General features: G+C 44.6%; 1 protein-coding gene across 1 annotated transcript in view; it reads left to right on the top strand.

Annotated features, from left to right (window-relative positions):
• The window catches only part of LOC115465360 (cytochrome c oxidase subunit 7A-related protein, mitochondrial), a 44,885-nt gene extending 34,562 nt beyond the window's left edge, over window positions 1-10,323 (top strand). The window contains exons 2-3 of the mRNA XM_030195788.1: window positions 8,017-8,151; window positions 10,034-10,323. Coding sequence (XP_030051648.1) covers window positions 8,017-8,151; window positions 10,034-10,177 — 279 coding nt within the window. The 3' untranslated portion in view covers window positions 10,178-10,323. The remainder of the gene's footprint in view (window positions 1-8,016; window positions 8,152-10,033) is intronic.
• The last annotated feature ends 3,846 nt before the right edge of the window (window positions 10,324-14,169 follow it).

Below are 14,169 nucleotides of genomic sequence, written 5' to 3'. Positions count from 1 at the left end.
ACGTTAGTGAGTCATAGTGCGGATCAGGGGATCGGGTGTTGGGCACCACGGCGCCAAAAGGGATCGTTTCTCGCTTGGCGGGAAAGTCTGTGACTGGAACGGTTGATCCGCCGGCACCATTTTCTCGCTAGCGCAGCGGTCTCAGGATGCGGCGGCGGGATCTGCTGGGGCTCCCTCCGACAGAGAAGACTCATTTTCTCTCCCGGAAAAGGCTATTATGGGGGCATTTTCCCGGGAGTTTGTACTCTTTTGCTCAAAGCGTTTTTATTGCGCTCTGAGGGAGCGGGGCAGGAGGCGGCCATTTTCGAGGCTCTGCTGCCTCGGGCTCTGAGTTCGTAAAGAAGCTGCCTAAGACGGCCCGGTTGGGTTTAAGGGGCCGGTAGAGTGGAGCAGTAGCATAATGGTTAGTGCAGCAGGCTTTGAACCTGGCTGTCTGGGTTCGTTTCCCTCTGCTGTTCCTTCTGTCCGTGGGCAAGCCTCTTAGCCCTCCATAATAACCCTGGGACAACATATGGATTCGGGTATTGGTGCACCAAACATTTAAGTGCCCGCAGTTATACAGCTATAGAGCTTGTGTAAGTGCAGGAACGTGCAGAACATCCAGTACTGTATAAGTAATACAAGTTAGTGATTGATTGCAATAGACACAGTCGCTTTTGTTTAACAGATCTAAATAATAGAAATTGATGTACTCAAATTATGAAGGAGATATTAATATTTAAAGAGAAGGGCATATTCAAAAAGCATGGATTAATGAGACAAAGGCAACATGGATTTAGTGAAGGGAAATCTTGCCTCACCAATCTATTACATTTCTTTGAAGGGGTGAACGAACGTGTGGATATAGGTGAGCCGGTTGATATTGTGTATCTGGATTTTCAGAAGGTGTTTGGCAAAGTACCTCATGAAAGACTCTAGAGGAAATTGGAGAGTCATGGGATAGGAGGTAGTGTTCTATTGTGGATTAAAAACTGGTTTAAGGGTAGAAAACAGATAGTAGGGTTTAAGTGGTCAGTATTCTCAATGGAGAAGGGTAGATAGTGGGGTTCCTCAAGGGTCTGTGCTGGGACTGCTGCTTTTTAACATATTTATAAATGATTTAGAGATGGGACTAACTAGTGAGGTAATTAAATTTGCTGCTGACACAAAGTTATGCAAAGTCATTAAATCGCGGGAGGATTGTGAAAAATTACAAGAGGACCTTATGAGATTGGGAGACTGGGTATCCAGATGGCAGATGATGTTTAATGTGAGCAAGTGCAAAGCGATGCATGTGGGAAAGAGGAACCCGAACCATAGCTACATGATGCAAGGTTCTAAATTAGGAGTCACCAACCAAGAAAGGGATCTCGGCATCGTTGTTGGTGATACGTTGAAATGCTCTGCTCAGTGTGCTATGGCAGCTTAAATAGAATGTTAGGTATTATTAGGAAAGGAATGGGAAAAAAAAGTGAGGATGTTATTTATTTATTTTAGCGCATTTATATCCCACATATTCCCACAAGCGCAGGCACAATGTGGTTTACAACAGTGCATGAAACAGTACAATAGGAAATGTAAAACATAGGATGACAGAATAGACAGAGAAAACATTGAAGGGGTAAAATGTTCAGCAGGAGCCAGTGGATCAGAGTCCCTCACTAACCAACAGCAGGAGAGTCAAATGCCTTTAAATCGGTCCATGGTGCGACCGCACCTCGAATATTGTGTTCAGTTCTGGTCGCTGCATCTCAAAAAGATATAGTGGAATTAGAAAAGGTACAGAGAAGGGCAACGAAAATGATAAAGGGGATGGAATGACTTCCCTATGAGGAAAGGCTGAAGCATCTAGGGCTCTTCAACTTGGAAAAGAGAAGGCTGAGGGGAGATATGTTAGGGGTCTATAAAATAATGAGTGGAGTGGAACGGGTAGATGTGAATTGTTTATTTACTCTTTCCAAAAATACTAGGACTATGGGGCACCCAATGAAGCTACAAAGTAGTAAATTTAAAACTAATCTGAGAAAATTTGTCTTCACTCAACGTGTAATTAAACTCTGGAATTCGTTGCCAGAGAACGTGGTAAAGGGTCTGGACGGCTTCCTGAAGGGAAAGTCCATAGACCATTATTATATTGACTTGGGAAAATCCACTGCTTATTTTTGGGATAAGCATCATAAAACGTATTGAACTTTTTCAGGCTCTTGCCAGGTATTTGTGACCTGGATTGGCCACTGTTTGGAAACAGGATACTGGGATTGATGGACCTTTGGTCTGTCCCAGTGTGGTAATACTTATGCACTTATTATTAGTGCAGTTGTGCTAGCTAGTATGTACATGTTTTTATTTTTATGTATTAGAGTTTTTAATGTAATTTTATGTATGTAAGAATTAATCTAATATGTATAAGTGGGAGCCCCACCCCCCGTGTTACATGGATATTTGCGGAATAGCGCTTAGGCGCCCTGCTGGCACTTTTGTGGATAAAGTTCTCGCATTCTAGATATTTACACACGCAAGGAACATGTCAATTTAGGTACATAGATTATAGAATTTCCCTTTAAACCTTTATTTGCCTGCATGTAACTAAAAGGGAAGTGTACCAAAAATGGAACAGCTTGGTGCCCTGAAGTTAGAATTGTGCAGTGCCACGTACTTTCTCCCTAGTGAATAGCATTCCCAGGTTTGCTCTTTATAATGACACGTTGAATATCGCATCACTTTTTAGAATTTTTTTTTTCTACCCCAGAGAGAGGTACAGGATGTTAATAGATGCTAGTTTTTTTTTTTTTTTTTTCACTTAAGTACTTACATTGCTTTAATTTCAGTCTCAGGGTAGAGTGCATATAAAAAAGTTCTTATGACGACAGAAGAAAATACAATAGCATTTGTTATTGATAAAGGAGCTTTGATCTAGGCTGCTGTCATCCAGACAGCGCTTCCTTTGTTACCTGAAAGGAAAGCAAGATGATGAATTTGTGAGCTGGTATTTTGTATGGCATTCCTATTATTGAGATACTAGTAAAAAAGGCCCGTTTCTGACACAAATGAAACGGGCGCTAGCAAGGTTTTCTTCGGAGTGTGTATGTTTGGGAGAGTGTATGTGAGAGTGACTGTGTGAGAGACAGAGTGAAAGTGTGTGTGTGTGAGAGAGAGAGTGAGGCTGGGTGTGAGTGTGTTTGTGAGAGTGTGTGTGTGTGAGAATGAGAGTGTGTGCAAGTGTGTATGTGAGACACAGTGTGAGAGAGAGTGTGTGTGTGTGTGTGTGTGTGCGAGAGAGAGTGTGTGTGAGACACAGATTCTCTGTGAGAGTGAGTGTATGAGACCAAGCGAGTGTGTGAGTGACTGTGTGGCACATAGAGAGTGAATGTGATACAGTGTGAGACAGAGTGTGTGAGAGTGTGAGTCAGAAAGACATTGTATATGAGAGAGAGTGTGAGCCCTGCCCTCCCAATCCATGCCCATATGTCCCCTGCCCCCTCCATTCATCCTTTTCCAGCAATTCCCCTCTCTCCCTGAGTCCTGTCCTCCCAATCCATGCCCATCCATGCTACTCTGTCACCTGCCCCCTCCATTCATCCCTATCCAGCAATTTCCCTCTGTCCCTGAGCCCTGCCCTGCAATCCATATCCATCCATGCCCATCTGTCCCCTCCATTCATCCCTATCCAGCAATTGCCCTCTCTCCCTGAGGCCTGCCCTCCCAATCCATGCCCATCCATGCTCCTATGTCCCCTGCCCCCTCCATTCATCCCTTTCCAGCAATTCCCCTCTCTCCCTGAGCCCTGCCCTCCCAATCCATGCCCATCCATGCTCCTCTGTCCCCTGCCCCCTCCATTCATCCTTTTCCAGCAATTCCCCTCTCTCCCTTCCATGTCCCCCCCCCTCGCATCCATGCTCCTCTCTCTCCCATGTCCCAGCCTGGCCCGGCCTCTTCTCCCCCCCCCCTTCGCATCCATGCCCCCCCCCCCCTTCGCATCCATGCTGTCGTTTCTCCCCTGCCCTCCCGCTCCCATTGTTCAACTTTACTGCCCACCCTCTTCTCTCCCCCCAACATCTGTTTTTGTTTTTTTTTTCTTTTTAAATTTACCTCCGTGGCGGTTCCGGCAGCGCAGCGTCAGGGAAGGAGGCGGTGCTCCCGACGTCTAGCCTTCCCTTCGCTGTGTTCCGCCTTCTTCTGACGTCATCCTTGACGTCAGAAGAAGGCGGAACACAGCGAAGGGAAGGCTAGAGACGTCAGGAGCGCCGCCTCCTTCCCTGACGCTCCGCCCTCGACGTCAAGTTTGACGCGTGGGCGGGGCAGACACAAAGCGATCTCACCCCCTTCACTTTTGGAACGTTGGGTAAGTGAGGCTTCATTCGAACGTTGGAGGTGTGTTTTATATAGAGAGATAAGCGTTCTCCTGTGATGAAGCAGTACATCCACTCCTAAAGGCTAAGATCCAGTGCTTTGCCTAAAAATCAAGTGTCCCTCCTGTTTGCACCGCTCTGCCCGTCAGGGATGCACTGGAATTATTCAAGGTACCTATTGGAGGGGGGCCGTTTGACTGACAGAGAGGCATCCAGAGATGATTGAAATAGCGGCAGCATTTACATGGTTTTCTGATGGCCGACATTTTCCATTCGCCTTTTAGTTTAATTCCAAAGTTTCCTTTCCATGTTTGTCTCGCGGGGTTTTATTTGTAGACCCTCATATAACGCAGATGTTAAAGAGTTCGATATCCGACCACATTATATGCGAATCCGCATTATATCAGGTCTCCCATCTAATATGCAATTATCAAAAGCCCTTGACCATGAGATAAGTGATCCTGAGTTACTTTGAACAGCACTTCTTAACTTACAGATCAGGAAACTAACAATATTTTATATAATTAGCATAATCTTTATTAATGTCAAAAATATAAACACAATACTTTTATGCTTCTATAAATACACCTCACAAATCTCATATGAAACTAAATAATAATCATTCATACTACACTCATACATTCATTACCCATAAAACCTGAAACCAGAGAGCCAAAACGGCGCCAGTCTGTCAAATCATCCCGTGGGAACACATCATAATGTCCAAACCTTTAATATTTCAGCAGCGTCTCAATGCTGCCCCATTCTGAGAATAATGGTTTCTCCACGGAGCACCGACTGAACTCCAGCCGTCTGAAGTCTCGTAATTAGTCCTACAGGGCTCTTCACATCCAGTGATTTCAACTCTTAATCCCACTCAAGATCTTTGTTATTTCTCTTATATATCCGCTTATTCCAAGCCAACTTCAGTTTATTTTATTTTTCACTCATATTACTACTACTACTTAACATTTCTAGAGCGCTACTAGGGTTACGCAGCGCTGTACAAAATAAACAAAGAAGGACGGTCCCTGCTCAAAGGAGCTTACAATCTAAAGAATGAAATGTCAAGTTGGGCAGTCTAGATTTCCTGGGTAGAGGTTACAATCTAAAGAACGAAATGTCAAGTTGGGCAGTCTAGATTTCCTGGGTAGAGGTGTAGAGGTTACAATCTAAAGAACGAAATGTCAAGTTGGGCAGTCTAGATTTCCTGGGTAGAGGTGTAGAGGTTACAATCTAAAGAACGAAATGTCAAGTTGGGCAGTCTAGATTTCCTGGGTAGAGGTGCAGAGGTTACAATCTAAAGAACGAAATGTCAAGTTGGGCAGTCTAGATTTCCTGGGTAGAGGTGCAGAGGTTACAATCTAAAGAACGAAATGTCAAGTTGGGCAGTCTAGATTTCCTGGGTAGAGGTGCAGAGGTTACAATCTAAAGAACGAAATGTCAAGTTGGGCAGTCTAGATTTCCTGGGTAGAGGTGCAGAGGTTACAATCTAAAGAACGAAATGTCAAGTTGGGCAGTCTAGATTTCCTGGGTAGAGGTGCAGAGGTTACAATCTAAAGAACGAAATGTCAAGTTGGGCAGTCTAGATTTCCTGGGTAGAGGTGCAGAGGTTACAATCTAAAGAACGAAATGTCAAGTTGGGCAGTCTAGATTTCCTGGGTAGAGGTGTAGAGGTTACAATCTAAAGAACGAAATGTCAAGTTGGGCAGTCTAGATTTCCTGGGTAGAGGTGTAGAGGTTACAATCTAAAGAACGAAATGTCAAGTTGGGCACTCTAGATTTCCTGGGTAGAGGTGTAGAGGTTACAATCTAAAGAACGAAATGTCAAGTTGGGCACTCTAGATTTCCTGGGTAGAGGTGTAGAGGTTAGGTGCCGAAGGCGACCTTGAAGAGGTGGGCTTTAAGCAGAGATTTGAAGATGGGCAGGGAGGGGGCCTTTGCTATGGGCTCGGGGAGTTTGTTCCACGCGTGGGGTGAAGCGAGGCAGAATGAGCGGAGCCTGGAGTTGGCGGTGGTGGAGAAGGGTACTGAAAGGAGGGATTTGTCTTGAGAGCGGAGGTTACGGGTAGGAACGTAAGGGGAGATGAGGGTTGAGAGGTAAGGAGGGGCTGCAGATCGAGTACATTTGTAGGTTAGTAGCAGAAGCTTGAATTGAATGCGGTACCTGATCAGAAGCCAATGAATATCGGAAGCCAGTATTCAGCTTTGAACAGCCACTTGTAACCACTCGCCTCCACCTACCCTCCTCTCTTTCTTCCCGTTCACATTAATTGATTTGATTTGCTTACTTTATTTATTTTTTGTCTATTAGATTGTAAGCTCTTTGAGCAGGGACTGTCTTTCTTCTATGTTTGTGCAGCGCTGCGTATGCTTTGTAGCGCTATAGAAATGCTAAATAGTAGTAGTAGTAGTAGTATTATATGAGATGTACAGTGTATTTTCAATAAAAGCTTCTTGTGCCATCGTTGCTTTTTATTTATTATATTTTTTTTAAATTCCTTTGTGCTGTACTTCTACTCTTGATGTAGTGATGCGATGCCTACTTGCAGCTCCAAGTGCCTGCAAAGCTTTATTTTACTTTCACGATTGTGTCCTGCCAAACTGAGATGATTTATTCTTACTCAGAAATGAAATAAAAATGGGAGTTTTTTTTTTAAACCGAGGTGTTGACACAGGCAGTTGCCATTGATTTTAAACAATTGTCATAAGCTGCCCATTTTGTTCCCCCTCCCTTTTTTTTTTCTCCATGCATAGTAGAAAAGCCATTTTGCTGATGATTTCTTGCATGAGTGTCATAATTTGGAGCCATGCCTTCCTCTCTGTACTCATGCACATTTGCATGGCCTTACTAAATTAGTAAGCATAAGAAGGGTGGTCTAGGAGTTCTGCTGGACCAAAATGGAGAAAGAAATATAGTTTGCCATGATCTGGGACTTCTAACTAGGGAATGGAATAACTTGATTAAAAAAAATTTTTTTTAAAGAGAGAAAAAAGCCTTGTGGAAGTGAGGAAAGGCAGTTCAAAATAGTTATGTATCTGTCTGGGAAGCACTGATTATTTTTATTACTTTGCGTGGGATAAACATAAAGGAATCCTGTTCAGAAGGAATGTATCCTTGGGAACTTAGCCGAGTTTAGGTGGCAGAGCCGGTGGTGGGAGGCGGGGATAGTGCTGGGCAGACTTATACGGTCTGTGCCAGAGCCGGTGGTGGGAGGCGGGGCTGGTGGTTGGGAGGCGGAGATAGTGCTGGGCAGACTTATTCGGTCTGTGCCAGAGCCGGTGGTGGGAGGCGGGGATAGTGCTAGGCAGACTTATACGGTCTGTGGCAGAGCCGGTGGTGGGAGGCGGGACTGGTGGTTGGGAGGCGGAGATAGTGCTGGGCAGACTTATACTGTCTGTGCCAGAGCCGGTGGTGGGAGGCGGGGCTGGTGGTTGGGAGGCGGAGATAGTGCTGGGCAGACTTATACGGTCTGTGCCAGAGCTGGTGGTGGGAGGCGGGGCTGGTGGTTGGGAGGCGGGGCTAGTGCTGGGCAGACTTATACAGTCTGTGCCCTGAAGAGGACAGGTACAAATAAAAAATAGCACATATGAATTTATCTTGTTGGGCAGACTGGATGGACCGTGGCGGTCTTTTTCTGCCGTCATCTACTATGTTACTATGTTTTTCTCCCTTCTTTTGACTCAGGGATTAAGAGCTGGGGTGGTCTCAGAGACTCCAGCTATGATTTTTGGCACACCAACTAAACTGGCATCGGAATCGGTAGCATCCGCTGAATTCCTGGGCCAAAACAAAGTACTGGAATTACAGAAATTCTTTCAGGTAAGAATGAGAGAGAGAACATCTAAAAATAGTCAGGCCCGTTTGTAAGCCAGTGACCTTTTTTAATAGTTGCGGTATGTCGTTCTGTGCAGGAGCAGACTTATTAGAAAAAGATTTATTGCAATGTATGTCAGGAAAAGGTTAGAATGTCAGACTACACCATTACAGATAATGGTGCGATGTAAGCTTAACTTACTCTTATTCTGGGAGCTTCTCAACATTGATTGCCTAGAGGAGATAGAATTTGGCCATTGGTTGATTGCATTTTATTTTTATTGCACTGAATAAGTGATTCTTAAACAGTGAGCAAGATCTTCTCTCCCCAAAAGGAGGTTAGAAAATAGTTCTGGGGAGTGGAGGTGTTGTTAAAGATATGTCTCATGTAAACATAATAAATTTATCTAATATAATAAAACGCACCGTGAACGTTCTGAAGACAACGTTCTGAAGCCACTCAAACACTCCCTGGCTGTAGGGTTCGTGGATTCATAGTGTGAAGCCACCCAGCCGTCTCTGCCCCGCCCTCGCGTCAAACGTCATGACGTCGAGGGCGGAAAAAAACCCAAACAATTCCGGCAGCGCAGCGTCAGGGAAGGAGGCGGCGCTCCCGACGTCTCTAGCCTTCCCTTCGCTGTGTTCCGCCTTCTTCTGACGTCAAGGATGACGTCAAAAGAAGGCGGAACACAGCGAAGGGAAGGCTAGACGTCGGGAGCGCCGCCTCCTTCCCTGACGCTGCGCTGCCGGAACCGCCACGGAGGTAAACTTAAAAAGAAGAAAAAAAAAAAAGGGATGTTGGGGGGAGAGAAGAGGGTGGGCAGTAAAGTTGAACAATGGGATCGGGAGGGCAGGGGAGAAACGACAGCATGGATGCGAAGGGGGGGCATGGATGCGAAGGGGGGGGGGGGGAAAGGGCGGGCCAGGCTGGGACATGGGAGAGAGAGGAGCATGGATGCGAGGGGGAGTCATGGAAGGGAGAGAGGGGACTTGCTGGAAAAGGATGAATGGAGGCGGCAGGGGACAGAGGAGCATGGATTGGGAGGGCAGGGCTCAGGGAGAGAGGGGAATTGCTGGAAAACGATGAATGGAGGGGGTAGGGGACAGATGGGCATGGATTGGGAGGGCAGGGCTCACACTCTCTCTCTCATATACAATGTCTTTCTGACTCTCACTCTCACACACTCTGTCTCACACTGTATCACATTCACTCTCTATGTGCCACACAATCACTCACACACTCGCTTGGTCTCATACACTCACTCTCACAGAGAATCTGTGTCTCACACACACTCTCTCTTTCGCCCACACACACACACTCTCTCTCACACTGTGTCTCACATACACACTTGCACACACTCTCATTCTCACAAACACACTCACACCCAGACTCACTCTCTCTCTCACACACTCACACTTTCACTCTGACTCTCAAACAGTCACTCTCACATACACTCTCCCAAACATACACACTCCGAGGAAACCCTTGCTAGCGCCCGTTTCATTTGTGTCAGAAACGGGCCTTTTTTACTAGTTATGAAATAATTAATCCACATGCTTCCAGGGTCAAAAATGGTCCTTCACAGGATACAGAAAATGTAATAAAGCTTAAGTTTTAGTTTTGTTTAAACTTTAAAAGCATGACACCAGTTTTTAGATATTCATTTCTTATAGAAAACCAGAAACAGCAAAGGACATCTTCAAAAAAAGTGGCCTAGTGGTTAAGGTGGTGGACTTTGGTCCTGGGGAACTGATTAACCCTCCATTGCCCCATGTAAGCCGCATTGAGCCTGCTATGAGTGGGAAAGCGCAAGCTTCAAAGTCTTGTATTTGAGGAAGGAAACACAGCATGTCCTTAGTTCTCGTTATCTTTTTTTCCTCCCTGTAGAAGTCTGACGGTGTGCCAGTACATCTGAAGCGTGGTCTTCCTGATCGACTACTGTACCGCACGACTATGGCTTTAACGATAGGAGGGACAATCTATTGTCTGGTAGCTCTCTACATGGCCTCGCAACCAAAAAACAAGAATTGAATGGAGTTGGCAGGACTGAAAGCACATGTGTTGCATTACAGAGATCTCCTGTGTAATTATGTTTTCTTTGTTCCAATTCCGTGTTCAGATGTGACATAATTAATATTAAAGATTAATGTGTCCTGATATCTTGGCAGTAGTTTTAATGGCTTTAACGCTTTAGATCTTGGTTTCTTCAATGATCGTTTTTTGTTTCTGCTACAATATATACAACTTTGGTTGGCAGCTTTCTCACCATTTGGATTTTCTCTATATCCTCCTTGACCTTAAACATCTTTATACTGCAAGGATACAAGCAACAAGCTCCAGCTGACTATTTTGTTTCTGTCCCAAACTCTCCTTTAGATTGAGAGCCAAATTGGTTTATAATCTTATAGTAAATAAAATATATAATAGAGCGATCAATAAAAAAATGTCTTTCATTGGAGGATCATTAAAGCTTACCAAGCCTGTGAGTGGAAACAGAACAAAAATATGCTCATTTTTCATATCCATAGATTTTCTTAGTGTGTGTCTCCTTCTAAACCAGAATAGATTTTTATATGGATTGATAATCTCCTGTTCCCTGGTGTTTGTGTGTAGCACTGTCACAGATTATGTGGTAAAAATACCACTTTTTTTTTGAACCAGAAGTACCAAAGATGTTTTATTTTACAAGGTAAAGATTCTGTATACACAGGATTATATATTAGTATCAGGTTTTTTTTTGAAGATATCAAATAATGCATTTTATTATATTTGTGCCTAATGGGCACAGCTGTCGGCTACAAAATCTTTGTGCTTTGGTTAGATCTCGGTGTTAATTGAGCTGTAAGGCCATCAGTTAAAATCATCCTATGCTTCCTTTTAAATTTGGTACTACTATTTCTGAACATAATAATTAGGATCCCATCTGCATGGGATCCTGCTGTTATGGAATTGGATCGTTCGGCAACCTGCATGCAGTCACCACCTTCTGGGAAAATTGTTTGCTCATTTGGGTACCTCATCTGGAAAGTGCTGATGGTATTACTGCCCAGTTACTGCTGGGTTAACAGGCACCCTGAGACGCAGTAACTGGATCAGAATAACACAGTAACAGAGGGGAGTGTAGAATTCACTGCCTCAGACTTCCTGCTGTATCTGTAAACAGCCCAGCCCTTAACATCTCTGCCTTGGCGTGCTTCTCCCTTTTTTTTCGACACAGTGATGGCTAATGGGATAGTGTCCTTGTCTTTGACCTTGACATGTAAAATTAGCAATGCTGATATTATTTGGAAAATCATACACATGGTGTCAGTAACTGTGCCCAGTTTAATTTTTCAACCTTTCTAAGGTGCAAAGAAAAAAAAATGCCCTGCTGAAAATTAGCTTTGGACAGCGTCTGCAGAAGTGAAGCAGATGTGTCCAGAGCAAAATGCCACTGTCCTGGCTACTGATTCTGTACCAGATTTATGTTTTTGTTTGTCCTGTATGCTCTTGAAAATTTATATTTTTAAATCAAAATATTTTTTATTGCAGAATAAATACAGCAATAAAATGTGATGACGTAAGTTCTGTTCATTGTGTTCTTATCTTTAATGTTACTCAGGGCACAACTTACACATATCCTTGCTGGTATTACCCAAAAGAAATATTGTAAGCAATGATGCATATTTGACTATGAATTCAAGGTGTTTCTGTTGACAGGCAGGTGTGCAAGTGGGGTGATGCTATGATGGTGCAGAACAGTTCTTCCAGAGCTCGGAACAACGTGTAAAACGTTACGGTCCTTTCCTGTTGATAGTGCCCAGTCTTGTCTTTTTTTTTTTTCCTGCTCTGCCAAACAGATGCAAAAACAAAAGTTGTCCTATTAACGAGGAGCTTCTCCCGTGCTGTTCTTTATGTCCTCATTTCGGTCTTGCCTTTGGTGTGGTAGAGAGATCAAAACTTAGAACCACACTCTTGGTGCCTCGCTTGCCTCAACACAGATCGGGCTGAACTTAAGCAGAGTGGAATGATGTCTCTCAGCTCAGAAGTATCTTGACTAGCTCTGTGAAGCAGAGAAAAACTCACTTGCACAGAAAGAAGAGTGAAGAAAACCTCTGCAGAAAGACATCAGCCGACTGTACATTTCTGTGGATGCTGCCTCTACCTCCATGCGCTTTAGCTTTCAAGAGCCCAGCCACAAAGGTGCGCTGCCAGGGATCGTGCAAACTGGTGCAGTCCTGTCAGATTTGTACAGGCCTAAGTTCAAGGCACTTCAAAGCTCTGGAGAAACACTGGCACCCCAGTACAGATGACCCTCAAGGTGTGCAGTCTCTAAGCACAAGTTTTTCTTGTTGTCTGCAAAATCGAAAATGCTTTGACAAGTCTATGGCACTGGCCTGAGTTCTTTGCCTTCAACACAAAGATATTGGCACTCTCCTAGTGTAGTTTGTGATAAATCTCTTCCAGCATAGATCTCATTGTATTCTGAGCTGTCCAGCACAGAACCACCACTGACATCCTGTTCTCTAATCTTATTATAGATGTCCAAGTTGTCCTCTCCTGCACAGGTATCTTAAGACCAATCTGTAGTGGAGTCTACTTTGGTTCTGGTCTTCAGAATTTTGTCAAACCACTGAAAAGATCTTCCAATGACGAATGACTCCAAATGATCATGGATCAGACAAAGACCGAGTTGGAGTAATTGCAGAGACAACCTTCCTTCACCATCTCTTGGACCTCCTCAAACTCGTCCATTTCAACTGCAAAACTTGCAATTCCTGCTCTTACCCCTGATATTCACAAACGCCTACCTCCTCCTTAAGCTAGCTATCTTATTCATCAAAAAATCTGCATAAGCCATAGGATCAGACCCACTCTTCTCACAATTATCCTTATATCCATTAACAAAATACTTCACTGTGTGATACAATTCCTCTGGTCTATTCAAAGCCTCCTGAACTCACTTTCTATAATAGTCATTTCTTATCCGCTCACAGAGATTGAGATATTCAAACAGACATAATTTTATCACTACCATAATCCTCCAAATCACATAATTTTCTCTCAGCTTGTCTTAACTCCGCAAATGAACCTTTTCCGGTGGTGCGAAGGCGGTAAAACAAGAGGACATGAAATGAGATTGAAGGGGGGCAGACTCAAGAAAAATGTCAGGAAGTATTTTTTCACGGAGAGAGTAGTGGATGCTTGGAATGCCCTCCCATGGGAGGTGGTGGAAATGAAAACGGTAACAGAATTCAAACACGCGTGGGATAAACATAAAGGAATCCTGTTCAGAAGGAATGGATCCTAAGGAGCTTAGCCGAGATTGGGTGGCAGAGCCGGTGGCGGGAGGCGGGGATAGTGCTGGGCAGACTTATACGGTCTGTGCCAGAGCCGGTGGTGGGAGGTGGGGCTGGTGGTTGGAAGGCGGGGATAGTGCTGGGCAGACTTATACGGTCTGTGCCCTGAAGAGGACAGGTACAAATCAAAGTAGGGTATACATAAAAAGTAGCACATATGAGTTTATCTTGTTGGGCAGACTGGAGAATTCCTTTATTAAATGAAAGCGGAAAATCAAATTTCAATACATTACATTGTGCAGTTATAAAGCCAGCCCCTCTATACTTTTATACAAAAATGCAAATTTTACACAAAAAAACGTCCCCCCCAACCCCCCCCCCCCCCCCCCAAACATTCAACTCAACTTCAAGCGTACATGCTTCCACCAAACCCCAAAGGTCTTTACCCCCACCTCCACCCGTTCCCATCGGGCCACTTCCTGGACAGCTCGGACAACGTCCCAGGAGACCTGCTCAGCAGACCTGCACTCCTGGCCCAGGGACACCCCGCAGCGAGCCATCCATAGGCAGTATCTGATGATAACTGAGATTAGAAAGGCGGTACCTGGCTCTAGCTGCCCCGTCTCCCCCTGCCTCCCATACACCCAGTCCGCATAGGTGTAGGACGTGAAGCTGGGGATGGCCAGCAAGGCAGCCACTCTCCGGCAAACCGCTACGGAGAATGGACACTCCTTCAGGAAGTGG

Source organism: Microcaecilia unicolor, chromosome 3 (assembly GCF_901765095.1).
Source record: "Microcaecilia unicolor chromosome 3, aMicUni1.1, whole genome shotgun sequence".
NCBI lineage: Eukaryota > Metazoa > Chordata > Amphibia > Gymnophiona > Siphonopidae > Microcaecilia > Microcaecilia unicolor.
This window is presented reverse-complemented; position numbering and strand designations above follow the sequence as displayed.